This window comes from Diachasma alloeum, unplaced genomic scaffold (assembly GCF_001412515.2).
Source record: "Diachasma alloeum isolate Michigan unplaced genomic scaffold, Dall2.0 Dall_scaffold_00359, whole genome shotgun sequence".
Classification (NCBI taxonomy): Eukaryota; Metazoa; Arthropoda; class Insecta; order Hymenoptera; family Braconidae; genus Diachasma; species Diachasma alloeum.
Genome location: NW_021680498.1, coordinates 954468 through 968292, shown reverse-complemented (window position 1 = coordinate 968292; position 13825 = coordinate 954468). Strand labels below are relative to the sequence as shown.

Genomic DNA, 13825 nt, shown 5'->3' with positions numbered 1-13825 from the left:
AATCGTGTTGTGAGATTTTTTAATGTAAAACCACAATTTATGAAAGTTTACTCCATGAAATTAAATAGAAATTGAATTTTCTAGTATTCACTGAATTCTTATGATTTTCAAAGCATTTGTGGTTTTCAATTGACGATTTTTCCTGTTCGAAAATAAATCTAGCCATGCTTTATTAAAAATGTATCACCTGATACTTTGACGCGAATAATTCTGAATTAATGTTTAATTTGTTTCGATTAATAAGAATAAAATAATAATTCTGAATTGAGGCTCAATTAATGTTGAATTAATTCTGAGATTACGTAGAGAAAAAACATTTCTAGTATGCATTAAAAATCTGTAAATTTCAGAACATCTGGGATTTTTAATTTATGGATTCCCTGTTCTAAAATTAATCTCCTAAATTCTCAAATGTCTTTCAAAATAAAATCTTTGAAATTTATCACTTAATCTCCCCACGATTAATTTCTAAAAATTCTATTGAAACTCCAGATGATCAAAACTCTCCAACAAACAACTGGACTTTACACTGAGAAGACAAGAAATTGGTTCACATCAAGAAAATAAGTTCTCAAATCAATTCAAATGGTTTCTGCATTAAAATATTTTAGAATTGAGGCTAAAAACTATTCAATGAATTAATTCAATGTCACTTGGTTTGAGAAATCGCTTTCCTGTCATTTTTCTCGTCTCTCATTTAATTCAGTAGTGAAGTGGTAAACTGAGATAAGTCGACTTATCTCCCAGTTGAGTTTTTGAGGAATATTTCCGAATCTAAGGGAGATAGCGAAATTTTCGTAATTACATTTATTGTAGCACTCAATCGGCTCCACAAAAAAGGTTATAACGAAAATTTTGCTATCTCCCTTAGATTCCGAGATATTGATTGAAAACTGGTCAATAGTCAAAATTGACTCATCTCCTTTTACCCCTTCGCTACTGAATTAAAGTAAAACAATTGTTTGATAAAAAAAATGTGCGTGCCACTCCGTGCACCTAAACAATCGCGTAAGAGCCAATTTCGTATCCCCCAGAAGAGAAAGGAGGCTGAAGGACGTGTGTGTGTGACACAAGGTCACAGCAGAGGATTCGCATGACGCAGCTCCCAGTAAAAAACAAAAAAAAAACCCGGGGTCATTTGCACCAAAATCGTCTGGAGATCGAGAATAAAGGAGGAAGAATATATCGATTCCACGGCGCACACGGCCCAGCTATTTTCAATTTTCGTGTCTACAAAATTCTCAGAAAGAAAAATAATTGATCCCACGCCAGGAGGAACGAAAGTGTTCGGTACTCGTTGTTTTTTCAGTTACCGAAATACTCGTTTTTCCACTGCATTATGCTTCTCCATGCGGGAGAGAAAAAAAATGCAGGTGTGAAAGGAAAATAGTGGAGCTCTTTGGTGATTGAATGATTGTTGAAGGAAGCAATATCAATGCCAGTCAGCGGATAATACGCAAATGCGGGCAGTCTCGGTGCCAGAATACGATAAGAGACAAAGAACGTGATGCCATCAGTGTAAATTTGTTAAAAGAATCATGGCTAACGTTCGGACAACGCTTCCCGGTCGTTTTATTGCTTCCGAATGGGCGCATTACGATGGATTTAGAAGAATGTCGATGACAGAAGATTTATATTATTTATTTTTGTTGTTTATGTGTGCGATTTTGGGGGGAAGTTTTGGGCATTTGTTTGGAATAAATTAATTATTCAACTGTGAGTGTAATTGGGGATTTTTTTGTGATGAATACACAGGATTTTGTGAAATTAAGAAAATTCATAGTTTGGGGTGATTGGAATAATTAATTATTATCTGGGATTGAATTGATTAAATTCAGATTGTGCCTTCTTGAATGTGAATATTGTAGCTTTGTAAAGAATAAAGGTTCATTCTGGTTCAGAGTTCAATTTTTTAATGGTTAATAACTAGAAAATTCAAGAGCATGAAATTCAATGGAAATAGGGATTTTAACATGAATTCTCGCACATGAATTTTTTTTTCCTTGCGCTTGTAATGAGAATCAAAACAAAAACAGCAGGAAAAATCTTGGAAAATTCATACCCAAGAATTTCTGGTTAGTCTCAAGAGAACACCTCATACAGAAAAATCAGAATCTAGTTATTTTTCCTACTGAATATCTATGAAAAGAATAATAGTAATAAAATGAATGAATCACTTTGTGATAAAATTCTGATGGACTTCAGTGGAAATATTAAGAGAATTTCAATAGAATTTCTTAGATGAAACTCAATATTTTTCAATTAGAATTTTTCTACTTGTCCTGGAAATTAGTCAACATCATTCACCAACAGTTTCAATCAACATCTATTGTTTTTTTCAATTATTATATCTATAATTTCTTTGCGTCGATTTTTTAACAAATTTTGGATGCAAAACAAATGAAAGTTTCAGTAAAATTGTGATATAACTGCAATGGAAATCTCGTAGAACAACATTGGAGTCCTAGAATAATTTTATTGAAATTATATTCCTTCTTTGCTTTCATTCTTCACTGATTTCAAATCATGACAAAGAAGTACTCTCTAAAAAAACAGAACATAGCAAAAATAAAACAAACAGAATTTCTTACTAGGATTTTATGAGAATTCCAATAGAACTTTTCAAAGACAGCTGCGTGTTCTTCCCTCAAATATTTCCCCACGAGTTACAAAAAATGTCCATCAGCAATATCCTCAAACCCCCAAGACCAAACCAGAACATCAAGAAGATAAAACAACTAGAATTCCAGCAAAACCCGAGTAGAATTTGTTGACTAAAGTTTCACGTATTTTCCTTAAAGTTGTTCCCACAGGAAAACTATCCCCCAACCCTGAGAAAAAAATTATTTTTCCTAAATTTTCATTTGCTTGAGAAACATAAATTTTTTTAAAATCATATTTCTCCAATCGAGTCATTCCCGGCCGACCCTGATTACGTTTCAATTATGACAATCATGTTGCTTTAGAGGATGACAATGTTGCATGTGCCCTTGGATGAACCTAGCGAAAGATTCGACAACAGAAGATTTATCTTAGGCGAATCTAGAGGTGTACAAATGTTTTCAAGCAATGTACGAACGCTTTTGCACTTAAAAAACATTTGTAGGCGAGGTTGAGGTAAAATGGACACTTTTGACTTTTTTTAAAATGTTAATGACCGGTTGAAATGTTGATAAAATTTAATCATTTTTTTTCTTAGCAGAGAACAATTCTTTCCCTTTGTGATGAGTCTAAATTAAGCTTAATTGATAAATTTGTTTCTGAGTTATGAGTAATTAAAACAAAAGTCTAAAGTTAAAAAAAAACTCTAAAAGTCTAAAGTTAAACTCTAATCCATTTTGCCCCACCTTCCCCTACAATGATTATTTAACTTTCCCACACTTAAATATTCCCCCTAAATTGAATTTTCCGCTGACAAAAATTCTGCCAGTCACAGCTTCATCTAAATTTCTCATTTTCTGTGTAATATTGATAATTATTGAGGGAGTTCACTGAAGGTCATGACTAACTTGCTAAAAAAATACTGAAAAAATAAATCAGTAGTGAAGTGGTAAACCGGTATAAGTCGATGTTGACTACAGCCCAGTTTTCAATAAATATCTAAAAATCTAAGAGAAACAGCAAAATTTTTGTCATAACCTTTTTTGTAGCTCTCAATTTGCTCTACAAAAAAGCAAACAATAACAATTTCGCTATTTCCCTTAGATTCCGAGATATTCATTGAAAACTGAGCAATAGTCAAAATCGACTTACACCAGTTTAGCACTTCGCTCCTGAAATACTCCTCTCAAGTATATGGTTTTTGTCAAAATCACTGTTGTCTCCCCGAAACTCCCCAAATTCCCAAAAAAAGATCATCAATACCTCTTGTGTCAACTCAGCACTGGCGTCCTGGCGATTCCCCTGAGCCTCGCTGTGTGGATCAGGCTCGCTGGCATTCCTCCCATTCCCCTCAGCACTGGGTCCAGCAGCCTCGCCAGGATCCCTCCCAGGGTCCTCCACATTCAACAAGTACGCATGAATGTCATTAGGCGCACCCAATCTGTTGTACCTCCCCAGCGAATTGAGCTCCTCAAACAGATCCCTCTCATAATTAATCAGCATAGAGTCCAAGTTCTTGGGATGGACAAACATGGGTCTGTGGACGACAGTCCTGGCGTCGGTGTGCCACCCGGACCCATTGTGTAGGTTCAAAGACCCCACTCCAATGCTCTGAATGTCCAGCCCCAGATAGCTGTCTGGGTCGACCCTGAGGAGGGACAACAGCAGAGCCAGCTGGAGCAGCTCCTCCCTGTACAGTTTCTTGATGCACAGCATTGCACTTCACCAATTTATTCACTGAAAAATCCCCCAATGAGCCCTCACCCCTGTACCATCACTCCAGGCCTCACTGAACTATCACAGAAACGTAATCACCACTAGAGAAAACAATAAGTACTCAAAAATCGACGAGCATTGTCATCAGCACCACCAACTGTCACTTCCATTCAGTTTAATTCGTCAACCGGTTAAATGTCCCCACGAAAACACTTTTATCTCGGCGAATTCATCGCGTATCGAGTCTTAATGTCAGATTATCGGAAAATCAGTTCACTTTATTATTCGAGAACAAAGAGACTGGCGATTCTGGAGGATGCACCTCTCAGCTGCACAGTCAGACGCGAAATAAAACGAGCACTGGGTCCTCCACTCGCGTCTAGTCTTGGTCAGTTACATGTGGTACTAAAATAACCTCAAAACTCATCTATGGAGGACACCAGTGTCCGAGTGCGCACGAGTTAGTCACAATTGCACTTTAATCCGGGGGAAATTGCCTGTCACTTCGAATCCATAAATGGAAAATCACTTCACTAATTTGGGGGGTTATTTTTGTTTTTTTTTGGGGAGTTGACACTGCGGGGGCGACTGCAGCGCTGCGATGCACAGGTGGATTTTTGTTTTTGGGAGTTTTTTTTGGGGTTTGGGGTTTTTGGGGGGAATTAACTCGCGTGAACCTGGGAATGGCGCGGAACGACGCGATGGGGCATGCCGCTAGGGTCCAATACACATTTTCACGGGGTTTTCGGGTTTTTCCGGTGATGACACTTCTCGGGTGGTGAGGAAACTCGTGGAGGAGCGGTTTATCGGGAATTGTACGGAGTCACTGGGGACACGACTTGCTCGGTGAGATCGGAGCGCGGTATGTGACTCAGCAGTCGCTCCGGCAACGTCGGGGCATCGCTCAGGGGCGGGAGGCGACGGGGGGCTGGAGGGGCTGACACGTGTGTGATGAAACTTGTTTTTTTTGCAGGAAAATGAAAACTAGGGTTTGGAAAAGTGAGACTTTGGGGGAGCATGAGAATCGTGTTGGGAAATTGAGAGAAAAATATGGTGGGAAACAAAATTTATTCGGAAATTTGTTGGGGAAATGCTGCGGGATTTCTGTTGGTGAAATTGAATTTCTATTTCACTTGCGGAAAATATTGAATTTTCACTTTGTTTTCATGCAAAAAAATTTTTAGTTAGTTTATTCAATAGCAAACTGAAGAAAAAATTAGAGAAAAAAATTCAATTGATAAAATTGAAAGAGAAAGACATTTTATTGACAAACAAAATTGATTGAATAAATTTTTAATGAAAGTTCTATTGCACTTTCAAAAAAAATTAGAATTTCATTTTTTGATAAAAAAATTTTGAAAACAATTATATTGAAAATTATATTATATTGAAAAATAAAACTGAAGAAGAAAGTCATTTGCAAAAAAGAATTCTGTTGAAAAATTGAAAGAAAGAGCAAATTTTATTCAGAAAATAAAACCATTAAAACAATTTTAATGAAAATTCTGTTGAATTCCTATTACACTTTCCGAAAAAAAATTAAATTTCATTTTTTAATGCAGGAAATTCTAGAAAACTTGGAGAAGAAAAATTCCATTGATAAAATTGAAAGAAAAAGAAATTCTATTGACAAAAAAAATTGATTCACTAAATTTCTAATGAGAATTTTAGGGAATTTCTATTGCACTTTCAAAACAAAATTAGAATTTCAGTTTTTTCATTGAAAAAATTTTGTTTTCAATTATATCGAAAATTATATTATTAAAAAAAAGCAAAACTGAAGAAAAAAACTAACTGAAAAAATTCTATTGACAACGTTAAAAGAAAAAATCTCATTGAAAATTCCATTTAGCTACATTTTGTTTCTGCGTTTGTATTTTGATCGCATCAGAAACGATTCAAGGTAAATCGCAGTATCATCGATATCAGATAAATGATGTTCCTCCACTCCACTCATAAAAGGAAGACTCAAACAGGAAATTATCGCACTGATGTGTGACTTCAGAGGGAAGCCAAAATTCTTCTCGAAATAATTGAACAATAATTAAAAAAGGCTCCAATGAAACAATTTTATTCATCACCCCATGAAAAAAAAATACAAATGAAAATTTTTTTGATCAATCATTCACTTTGCTGACAACAATTAGCTGCTAAAAACAATTGATCAATCGATTAATTAACGGAAATAAGAAAACAGTGGCTCCCCACGCAATGCGCCACTGCATTAACCCCTGACGCACAACATTCATCATCTTTTCCTGCATCTATAGCCCCGCAAACGTCACAAGTCCAGCGATTGTCAGTCTTTATTCCGATCCTTCCCAAGAGGTCATCGATTGACCCCCGTCAATAGATCCGAAGTACTTCGTCCGCGAGCCCCGCACTCCAGCCCAAAAAATCTCATTTTTATTTTTTTACCAACTCCGAGGGTATCCACTTCCGTCTTCAATCCGGAATGTCTTCAAGACGCTTGTATAACTCCGTTGTTATCAACCAGATAACGACGTCAAATATTAATGATAATTAATGTGCACACATGGCTGCAGCAGCGCGCACTGACACGGTCATTTCCGATAAAACTCGAAAATTGCGGGACATTACTGGAGGTGAATTGCCGGTTATTATTTTTCCTATTCCGTTCCATTGTGTTACCAGCAATGTCGCATTAACTGCCACTGTCCCGGTTCCTGCCACCCTCAGCGCTTGTTTAATGGATAGAATTTAAAATTTACCGAGGTAGAGTAAACAAATCATCTTAGTGCAAAGAGAATTTTCTATTCCTCCAGTCAGAAAAAAATTATCGCTATCGCACAATTACAAACATTCAAAATTAAATAACAAAGTATCCGCGATCTGTCAACAACTGGCACTTACTGGGACACCACCCCAATTACCCGTGTCCCTATTTCTGCCACTCGTATTTGAGAGCAAGCTGACCTATCAGCATCTTTGACACTATATATTTATAACAATGGGAGGATACATATGCCATCTTTCGATTCATTTCGCATTTTATAGATGATCCAATGTCATTTTGATCATTATTATTCGATAATGATCAAATTCACTGCTGCGGGTGATTTTTCCACCTGACATTAACTGGCACCGAAGGATGGCAATAACTGAGACATGGCCTTCCCAAGTGGCAGAAACTGGCACACGACGGAGGTTGTCCTTTTTTCAAATATTAATTTGTTTGATCATTCATTTGAGGAAATGTCAATTTCAAATGATAAGAAGAGTTTTAGCTATCTACTTGGTGCGTTGATTTGACGAACAGCAAAAACAATATAATTGTCTGAACCTCAGTAACGACGCGGAAACCTTCTAGTGGCATTAATTGGGACATTGACAGTACTTCTATAGAAATTCCTCATTTTCAATTCGTTGAAGTAGTGCCGCGGACTTTGTACGCCGCCATGTGCTGGCGTCGTTGCCGCACGTCAATTGCAAGTGGCACATCGAGACTCAAATTCCACGTTAATTTCATCATTAATTGATTATTGATAATCCTCAATGCCTCATAATTATGAATTGTAAAGGGCGCCAGAACAGGTTGTCCACAATCAACACTATTTCCTGACCTAATTAAGCGTTTCGATAAATCAAAGCTCATTTTGAAGCTTGAAAAAATACCTTGAAAGCGAAGAAAAGATTGAAAAATTTCACTGTACCCCTCCTAAATTATTCAAAATTGAAAAGCAATTTTTATCACTAATTGCGAATTTATTCGTCTCGCGATGGTTTTTTAATTTCAAAATGCGAAAAAGATTATGGATTTATTTTTCTTTTACAATTAGGAGATGTTTTCATACCTTGCATGAGCATTTCAAAGACTTCAAGTGATAATCCGACACAGTCTCCGGTGAGAGCGTGCGCATTCTTGGTAAATCCTCAATTTGCATTTTGAATTATTCTTCAATTCGTCACGAAAAAAAATCAAGTTGAATTCACCCACTGACTGGATCGTCAACAATTAAAAGCACTCACTTATCTTCGGTAATACGTCACACTCGCTTTCACTTTTATTGCCGCGAGCCGCTCACTTTCAATTTCCGCGAATAAAAAAATCGAGAAAAGGGCGAATTGCAAGCGTCACCTAGTGAAGACTGATTTTTCAGTAATTCTTGTTGCGTTCTCCAGAGTTGGCATTGTTTCGTCGATCGTCAGTGTTTGTAGATAAAACCGAAAGACCTCCCTCCACTCACCCAGAGATGTTGATGGACACGGTCACGACAGTCACTCATGAAGTAATGACGTGTAGGGGTTTGAACTGTGGCGGGAAGACGAGCTGTCGGGTTGATAATGTAAATTTCTGAGCATCGACCGCCGTTAAAACACGCTCAACGGTTTTTTTATTGATTTTTTTTCTCAATTCTACGGATCATTTGACAAATGGAGCATTCATAAATTCTAATTACTGCTTCAGATGATGACTTAATGAACGAAATGTTATCATTGAATTAAAATATGGTGAAATTCAAAAAGTTTGACCCCATTTCGAAGACATTTTCATGAGCTATGAAATGAACAAAAAATCATTTTGAAAGTCAATACTTATGTTTGCGAATTTCTATAGAATTTTCCATAGAATAATGGAAAATTTCACTTAAATCAGTTGTAGGAAAAGATCGAAACATAATTTTTTCTGTAAAATATTTTTTCGTCGGTTTTTGTAAATTTGGAAACCTATAGAATTTGGCTATAAGAAATTCTATAGAAATGATAATGTGGAAATCTATTGAGTTTTTATAGTCGCATTTATAGATTTTTTGGCAGAAGACTGCACAGATTATTCTATAGGACGCTATAGAATTTTCTTATAGAATAATATAGAATTTTAATCCAGGAATGGCTATAGAAAAAATTTCACGTGAATTAGTGTCATAAAAGGATGAAAATTTATCAATTTTTTGAAAAATGTTTTGTCCGTCGGTTTCTATAAATTTGAAAATCTATAGATTTTAGCTATAGAAAATTCCATAGAAACCGTTACGTGGAATTCTATAGACTCTTTTACATTTCTCCCCAAGAATTTTCACAGATTGATCTATAGAAAATTCTATAGAATGTTCTATAGGAATTTCTATAGAAACAATCTTAGCAAAATAAGGTATATAGAAAAATGAATATCCACTGATTTTTTGGAGCATCGCAAAATCCTAAATATTAATCAGACGATGATTCAATCCAAAAGAGTTAAATAGATATTTTCAAAATTCTTAAAATTGAAAAAAAAATCATCAAAATCGTACCGTTTGTTCAGGAACCAAAAAAATGGGACATTTAAACATTTAAAGGACTCCTTACAAATGCGAGATGACTCAATGCAAGAGAAATCCCGGCCTGACCATACAAGTCGCGTGAAATGACTCACGACCACAAAATACAGAAGGGAATTCAATAATTTCATCAGAATATTTTTTACAACAAAATATCTATTACAGTACAGTTGATAATATGGTACAAGTAGGTCAAGTAATATGGATATAAAATACAAAACAACAATGAAATTTACACGTTCGAATAAATTGATGACTAGAAGGGCATATTAATGTCCACAAAGATGACACCGGCATTGGCCTATTGACTCCTGTATAAACGTGTTTTTTATCGATGAACAAAGAAAAACGATTTTTTTTCGAAATAGGCCGATTAATATGCTCTCTCTTGAAGATGTTAATAAATTCGATAGAAATCATACTGGCGCTCTATTCGCCTCGACGCATTCATTAAACTGATGATTTTTTTCATTTGCAATTTTTATTCATTCTTCCGATGATCGAGAAATATCAGTGAAAAAATACTCTATTTACATGTAAATTTCTAGCTTGTGCGTCGATTCGTTAATTCGCCATTTTCATTTTTGTTAGTAAATTTTTTTTTGTTTCATTCATCTTGAAGTGTATAAAAATCTACGTATTCAGATAATGACAGGAAAATGTCATCACATAAAGGTATATAAGTATATAATCGTTCAATTGGTACTGGATATTCTTATTTTTTTTTTCGCTTTTTGATTTTGTTGTGAAGTGGCGAAGTGAGTTGTTTTACACGAGGGAAAAAATTCTATAGCATTCTATAGCGTTTTATAACACTGAGAGAAGATTTTTCGCTTCGTTTTTCAATGTCCAAATAAAAATTGGGAACCTACAGAATTGGGCTATAGAAACGGCTATACAGTTCTATAGAATTTTCTATAGAATAATAAAAATCAAGTATAGGCATTTCTGAAGAGCGCGTTACACGGAATTCGATCAATTTTGCTGCTGTAGAATTCATGGTTTTTTGGTATATGGTCCATAAATTATTCTATAGAACTTAGAGAATCTGCGCAATAGACTTGGCAAAAAAAAAAATCAACAGAATTGCACAATCTATAATATTAAAAGATAGTATCTTGTTTCTTTTTATTATGCAGGGAAAATTCTCGTGGTTTCCATAAATTTTGGCAACTCATAGAATTTGGCTATAGAAGATTCTATAGAAATTGTGACGGGGAATGTTACATAATTTCCTAAAGTTTGTAGCCGTCTAATTATCTACACATTTGGAAATTTACAAAATTTCATAAAATGGACCATTCTATCGAACTCTATCGAAGGCGTTACATGGACTTTCTATAGATGTTGGCTATAGAATTTCTTTAGAACTTGTCACGTGATATCTATAAAGTTTTCAGAAATCAATTTTCGGCAAAATTAGAAACTTTTGTCATTAGGCTATAGAATTTTCTATAGAATTTCCTATAGCTGAATGCTATAAGTTCCCAAAATTCCTAGAAAATTCAATCCAAAAAATTTCTATAAATATCATTTCACAAAAAAATTATAGAAAAATGAAAATCGATTTTTTTTTCTATAAATTTTTTCGCACACGTGTCTTCGCAGTAATTGCTATCTCCCATCACCACTTCACTCTTCAATCAAGAAAAAGCAATGATAATTAATCAGCAAGCAGGAGGGACTTTCATAGGATTGTTTTCTTATCAAATAGAAATAGATAGATGTCTGTGGGACGGACGCTCGTGCTTGAAAATCAATATCAGCTGAGAAATACATTATTTGCAAAAGAAAGAAGAAAAAAAAAGAGATTTGAATCTATCATATGCAAAGCGCAGCAATACATTCGTAATAAATATTCCATTGATTTTATTTTCCTTTCTCCAATAGTAAAATATCAGATCTTTTTTTGCTCTTTTTGGTTTAAATCTATCAGCATGGATTTTATATAAACTAGATCCATGCTTGTTTGGACGTACCCCGCGTCAAGATCACAAGGTCCTGTAGCAACATGAACACATGGCACACGACACATAATATTTTGGTTTATTGTTTCTGCATTTTGAATATAGTTATTCCATTTTTTTAAATTTTTGGTTTTCATCACTATTCTGTGAATAACAGTGAAATACACTTTATCGAGTCGATAGAGTCATGATTGTTGGCAAAATAGTCTAATTACTGTATCGTATAATCATAAGAACATTTTGTATTTGCAATGGGAAGAACGTATCGTACCAAATTTATTTACTTCATAATATTGATATGCTAATTCAATTAAATATACTAAATTAAGTTATTGTGCATTCCTGAGAGTTTCAAAATTAATTACTCTAGAATCGAAGTACCGTCGTCATTCGAGTAAATAATCGAGAATTATTATGAAAACAATCTCGATAGAACAAGTTGTACAGAAAAATAAAAATCTATTGACATTTTTCTATCAAATATTCGATAAAACCCATTGATCAAGAGTTCTCGGGAGTGAAAATTGTTTGGAAATGCACGAACTCCAATATGCCGGCGCCGCCATTTTGAAAGCTCCCAAGTATTCAAGATGGCGGTTCAGTGGACGACCACCTCGCGTTTTTGAACATTCTTTAAAATAATTTATACTCTCCGAATTCCTTTCAATTTGCTCACATCCAATTCCTGAAAAATGAACAAATTTTTCAAGCTATTAATTTTTTTTTTCACCCAAATATTTTCACTCCAGAGGCTTCTTGAATTGTTACACGATGTGTTGAGCAGCCGTCCGTTGATCAACGCTCCCCAGGAACGCAACGAATAACACTACGTCATTAATCACAATAAAATTACCTTCACAAATGATATTTGTTGTTTAACCCGCATATTCCTTGAAATTATCAATTAACCACGAATCAACGTCATCTGCATTATTGGCGACCCACCTAATATTCAACTTGATGGTCTCGAGGCTCTGTTCAAGGGTGCGTGCCCCACTGCCGACGTCCACATCCTTGAAGAATTCAGTGACTTCCTGGTGATCGTACTCCGTGAAGAAGTCAGAGATGACAGATGAGATGAGAGGGCCGAGTCCCACGGAGCCATTACCAAAGAGGGCGTGCAGCTGTGGCCAATACGCCTTGACATGCCTCCAGGCGATGTACTGTCCCTCAGGATTGCGGGCAACTGCGGCGATGACAGTCTCGACATCCTGGGACTTGACGTTATCTCTGTCAAGTGACTTCAGGAGATACCGCTGGAGCAGCCAGGGATCGGTGGTGGCACCCAGTGCCTGGAGTATTATCCTCTTTTCACTCGGTATTTGCGTGTTTTTGTACACCTCCCAGCAGTGTCGCCACTCCTTTTCGGTGCCGAATCTTATGCCGGCCACGTAGACGACGTCGCGAATATTCGGGGGTATCTTTTTACCGCGAAGCATCCAGTCCTCGAATAGATTTTTCGCTGGTTTTACTACGTCCTCTAACTGGAGTTCCACTGCTGATTGCAGAACGGCAATTCTCAGGAGTCTGGAAGAAATTAATCGTCAGGATTTCGGTGTGATATAATATCTGTGCGTCGTCTTCACTGTTATTTTTACGAAAATAGGGGAGAATCTGAGACAAGTCGCATTTTCACTTGGTGTGAATTTTGAATGCTATAGAATTTCCTGTAGAATTCCCCGTGCCGAATTCTGCAGAACTTGCTGTAGGGACGGCTATTAATTTTTCTATAGTCTATAGCCACGTAATTATCCACCCATTTTGAAACGGATGCAGATCAAGTAGAGCAACACCTATAGAATTCTATAGGTTTCGTTGGATCTGTGTAAATTATTCTATAGGGAATTTTATAGTCTGTCGTGTTCGCTGTATTTTTTCCTTGAAAATATGGGAGAATCTGAGACAAGATGTGGCATTTTCATTTGGTGTGGGTTTTGAATGCTATAGAATTCCCTATAGAATCCACTATGCTGAATTCTATAGAATTTACTATGTGAATGGATATAGAATTCCCTATAGTATAGGAAACTTATAGAATTTCCCTGGGGGGACCTCTATAGAACTCTATAGAGTTCGTTAGGTCGGCATCGATTATTCGATCGAAAATTCTATAGAATTCCATATAGAATAATCGAGATAATTTTTATATACAACTTCTTCTATTCACATATTTATAGATTACTATAGCGATCTATAGAAATTCTATAGATTTTTTCAAAATCGAATTTTCATTTTCATTACTCGTTTCATCATTTTTAC

The 13825-nt window shown here is 35.7% G+C and overlaps 2 protein-coding genes across 5 annotated transcripts in view; both read right to left on the bottom strand.

Annotated features, from left to right (window-relative positions):
- LOC107041239 (segmentation protein cap'n'collar) overlaps window positions 1-5164 on the bottom strand; it is a 97461-nt gene extending 92297 nt beyond the window's left edge. For all 4 annotated transcript variants that reach the window (XM_015261688.1, XM_015261689.1, XM_015261690.1 and 1 more), the window contains exon 1: window positions 3865-5164. In XM_015261688.1, the coding sequence (XP_015117174.1) occupies window positions 3865-4317 (453 nt within the window). In that variant the 5' untranslated portion in view covers window positions 4318-5164. The remainder of the gene's footprint in view (window positions 1-3864) is intronic.
- Window positions 5165-10317: 5153 nt separating this feature from the next.
- LOC107041257 (endoplasmic reticulum aminopeptidase 2) overlaps window positions 10318-13825 on the bottom strand; it is a 22092-nt gene continuing 18584 nt past the window's right edge. Inside the window, exon 13 of the mRNA XM_015261718.1 lies at window positions 10318-13093. Within this exon, the coding sequence (XP_015117204.1) occupies window positions 12442-13093 (652 nt within the window). The 3' untranslated portion in view covers window positions 10318-12441. The remainder of the gene's footprint in view (window positions 13094-13825) is intronic.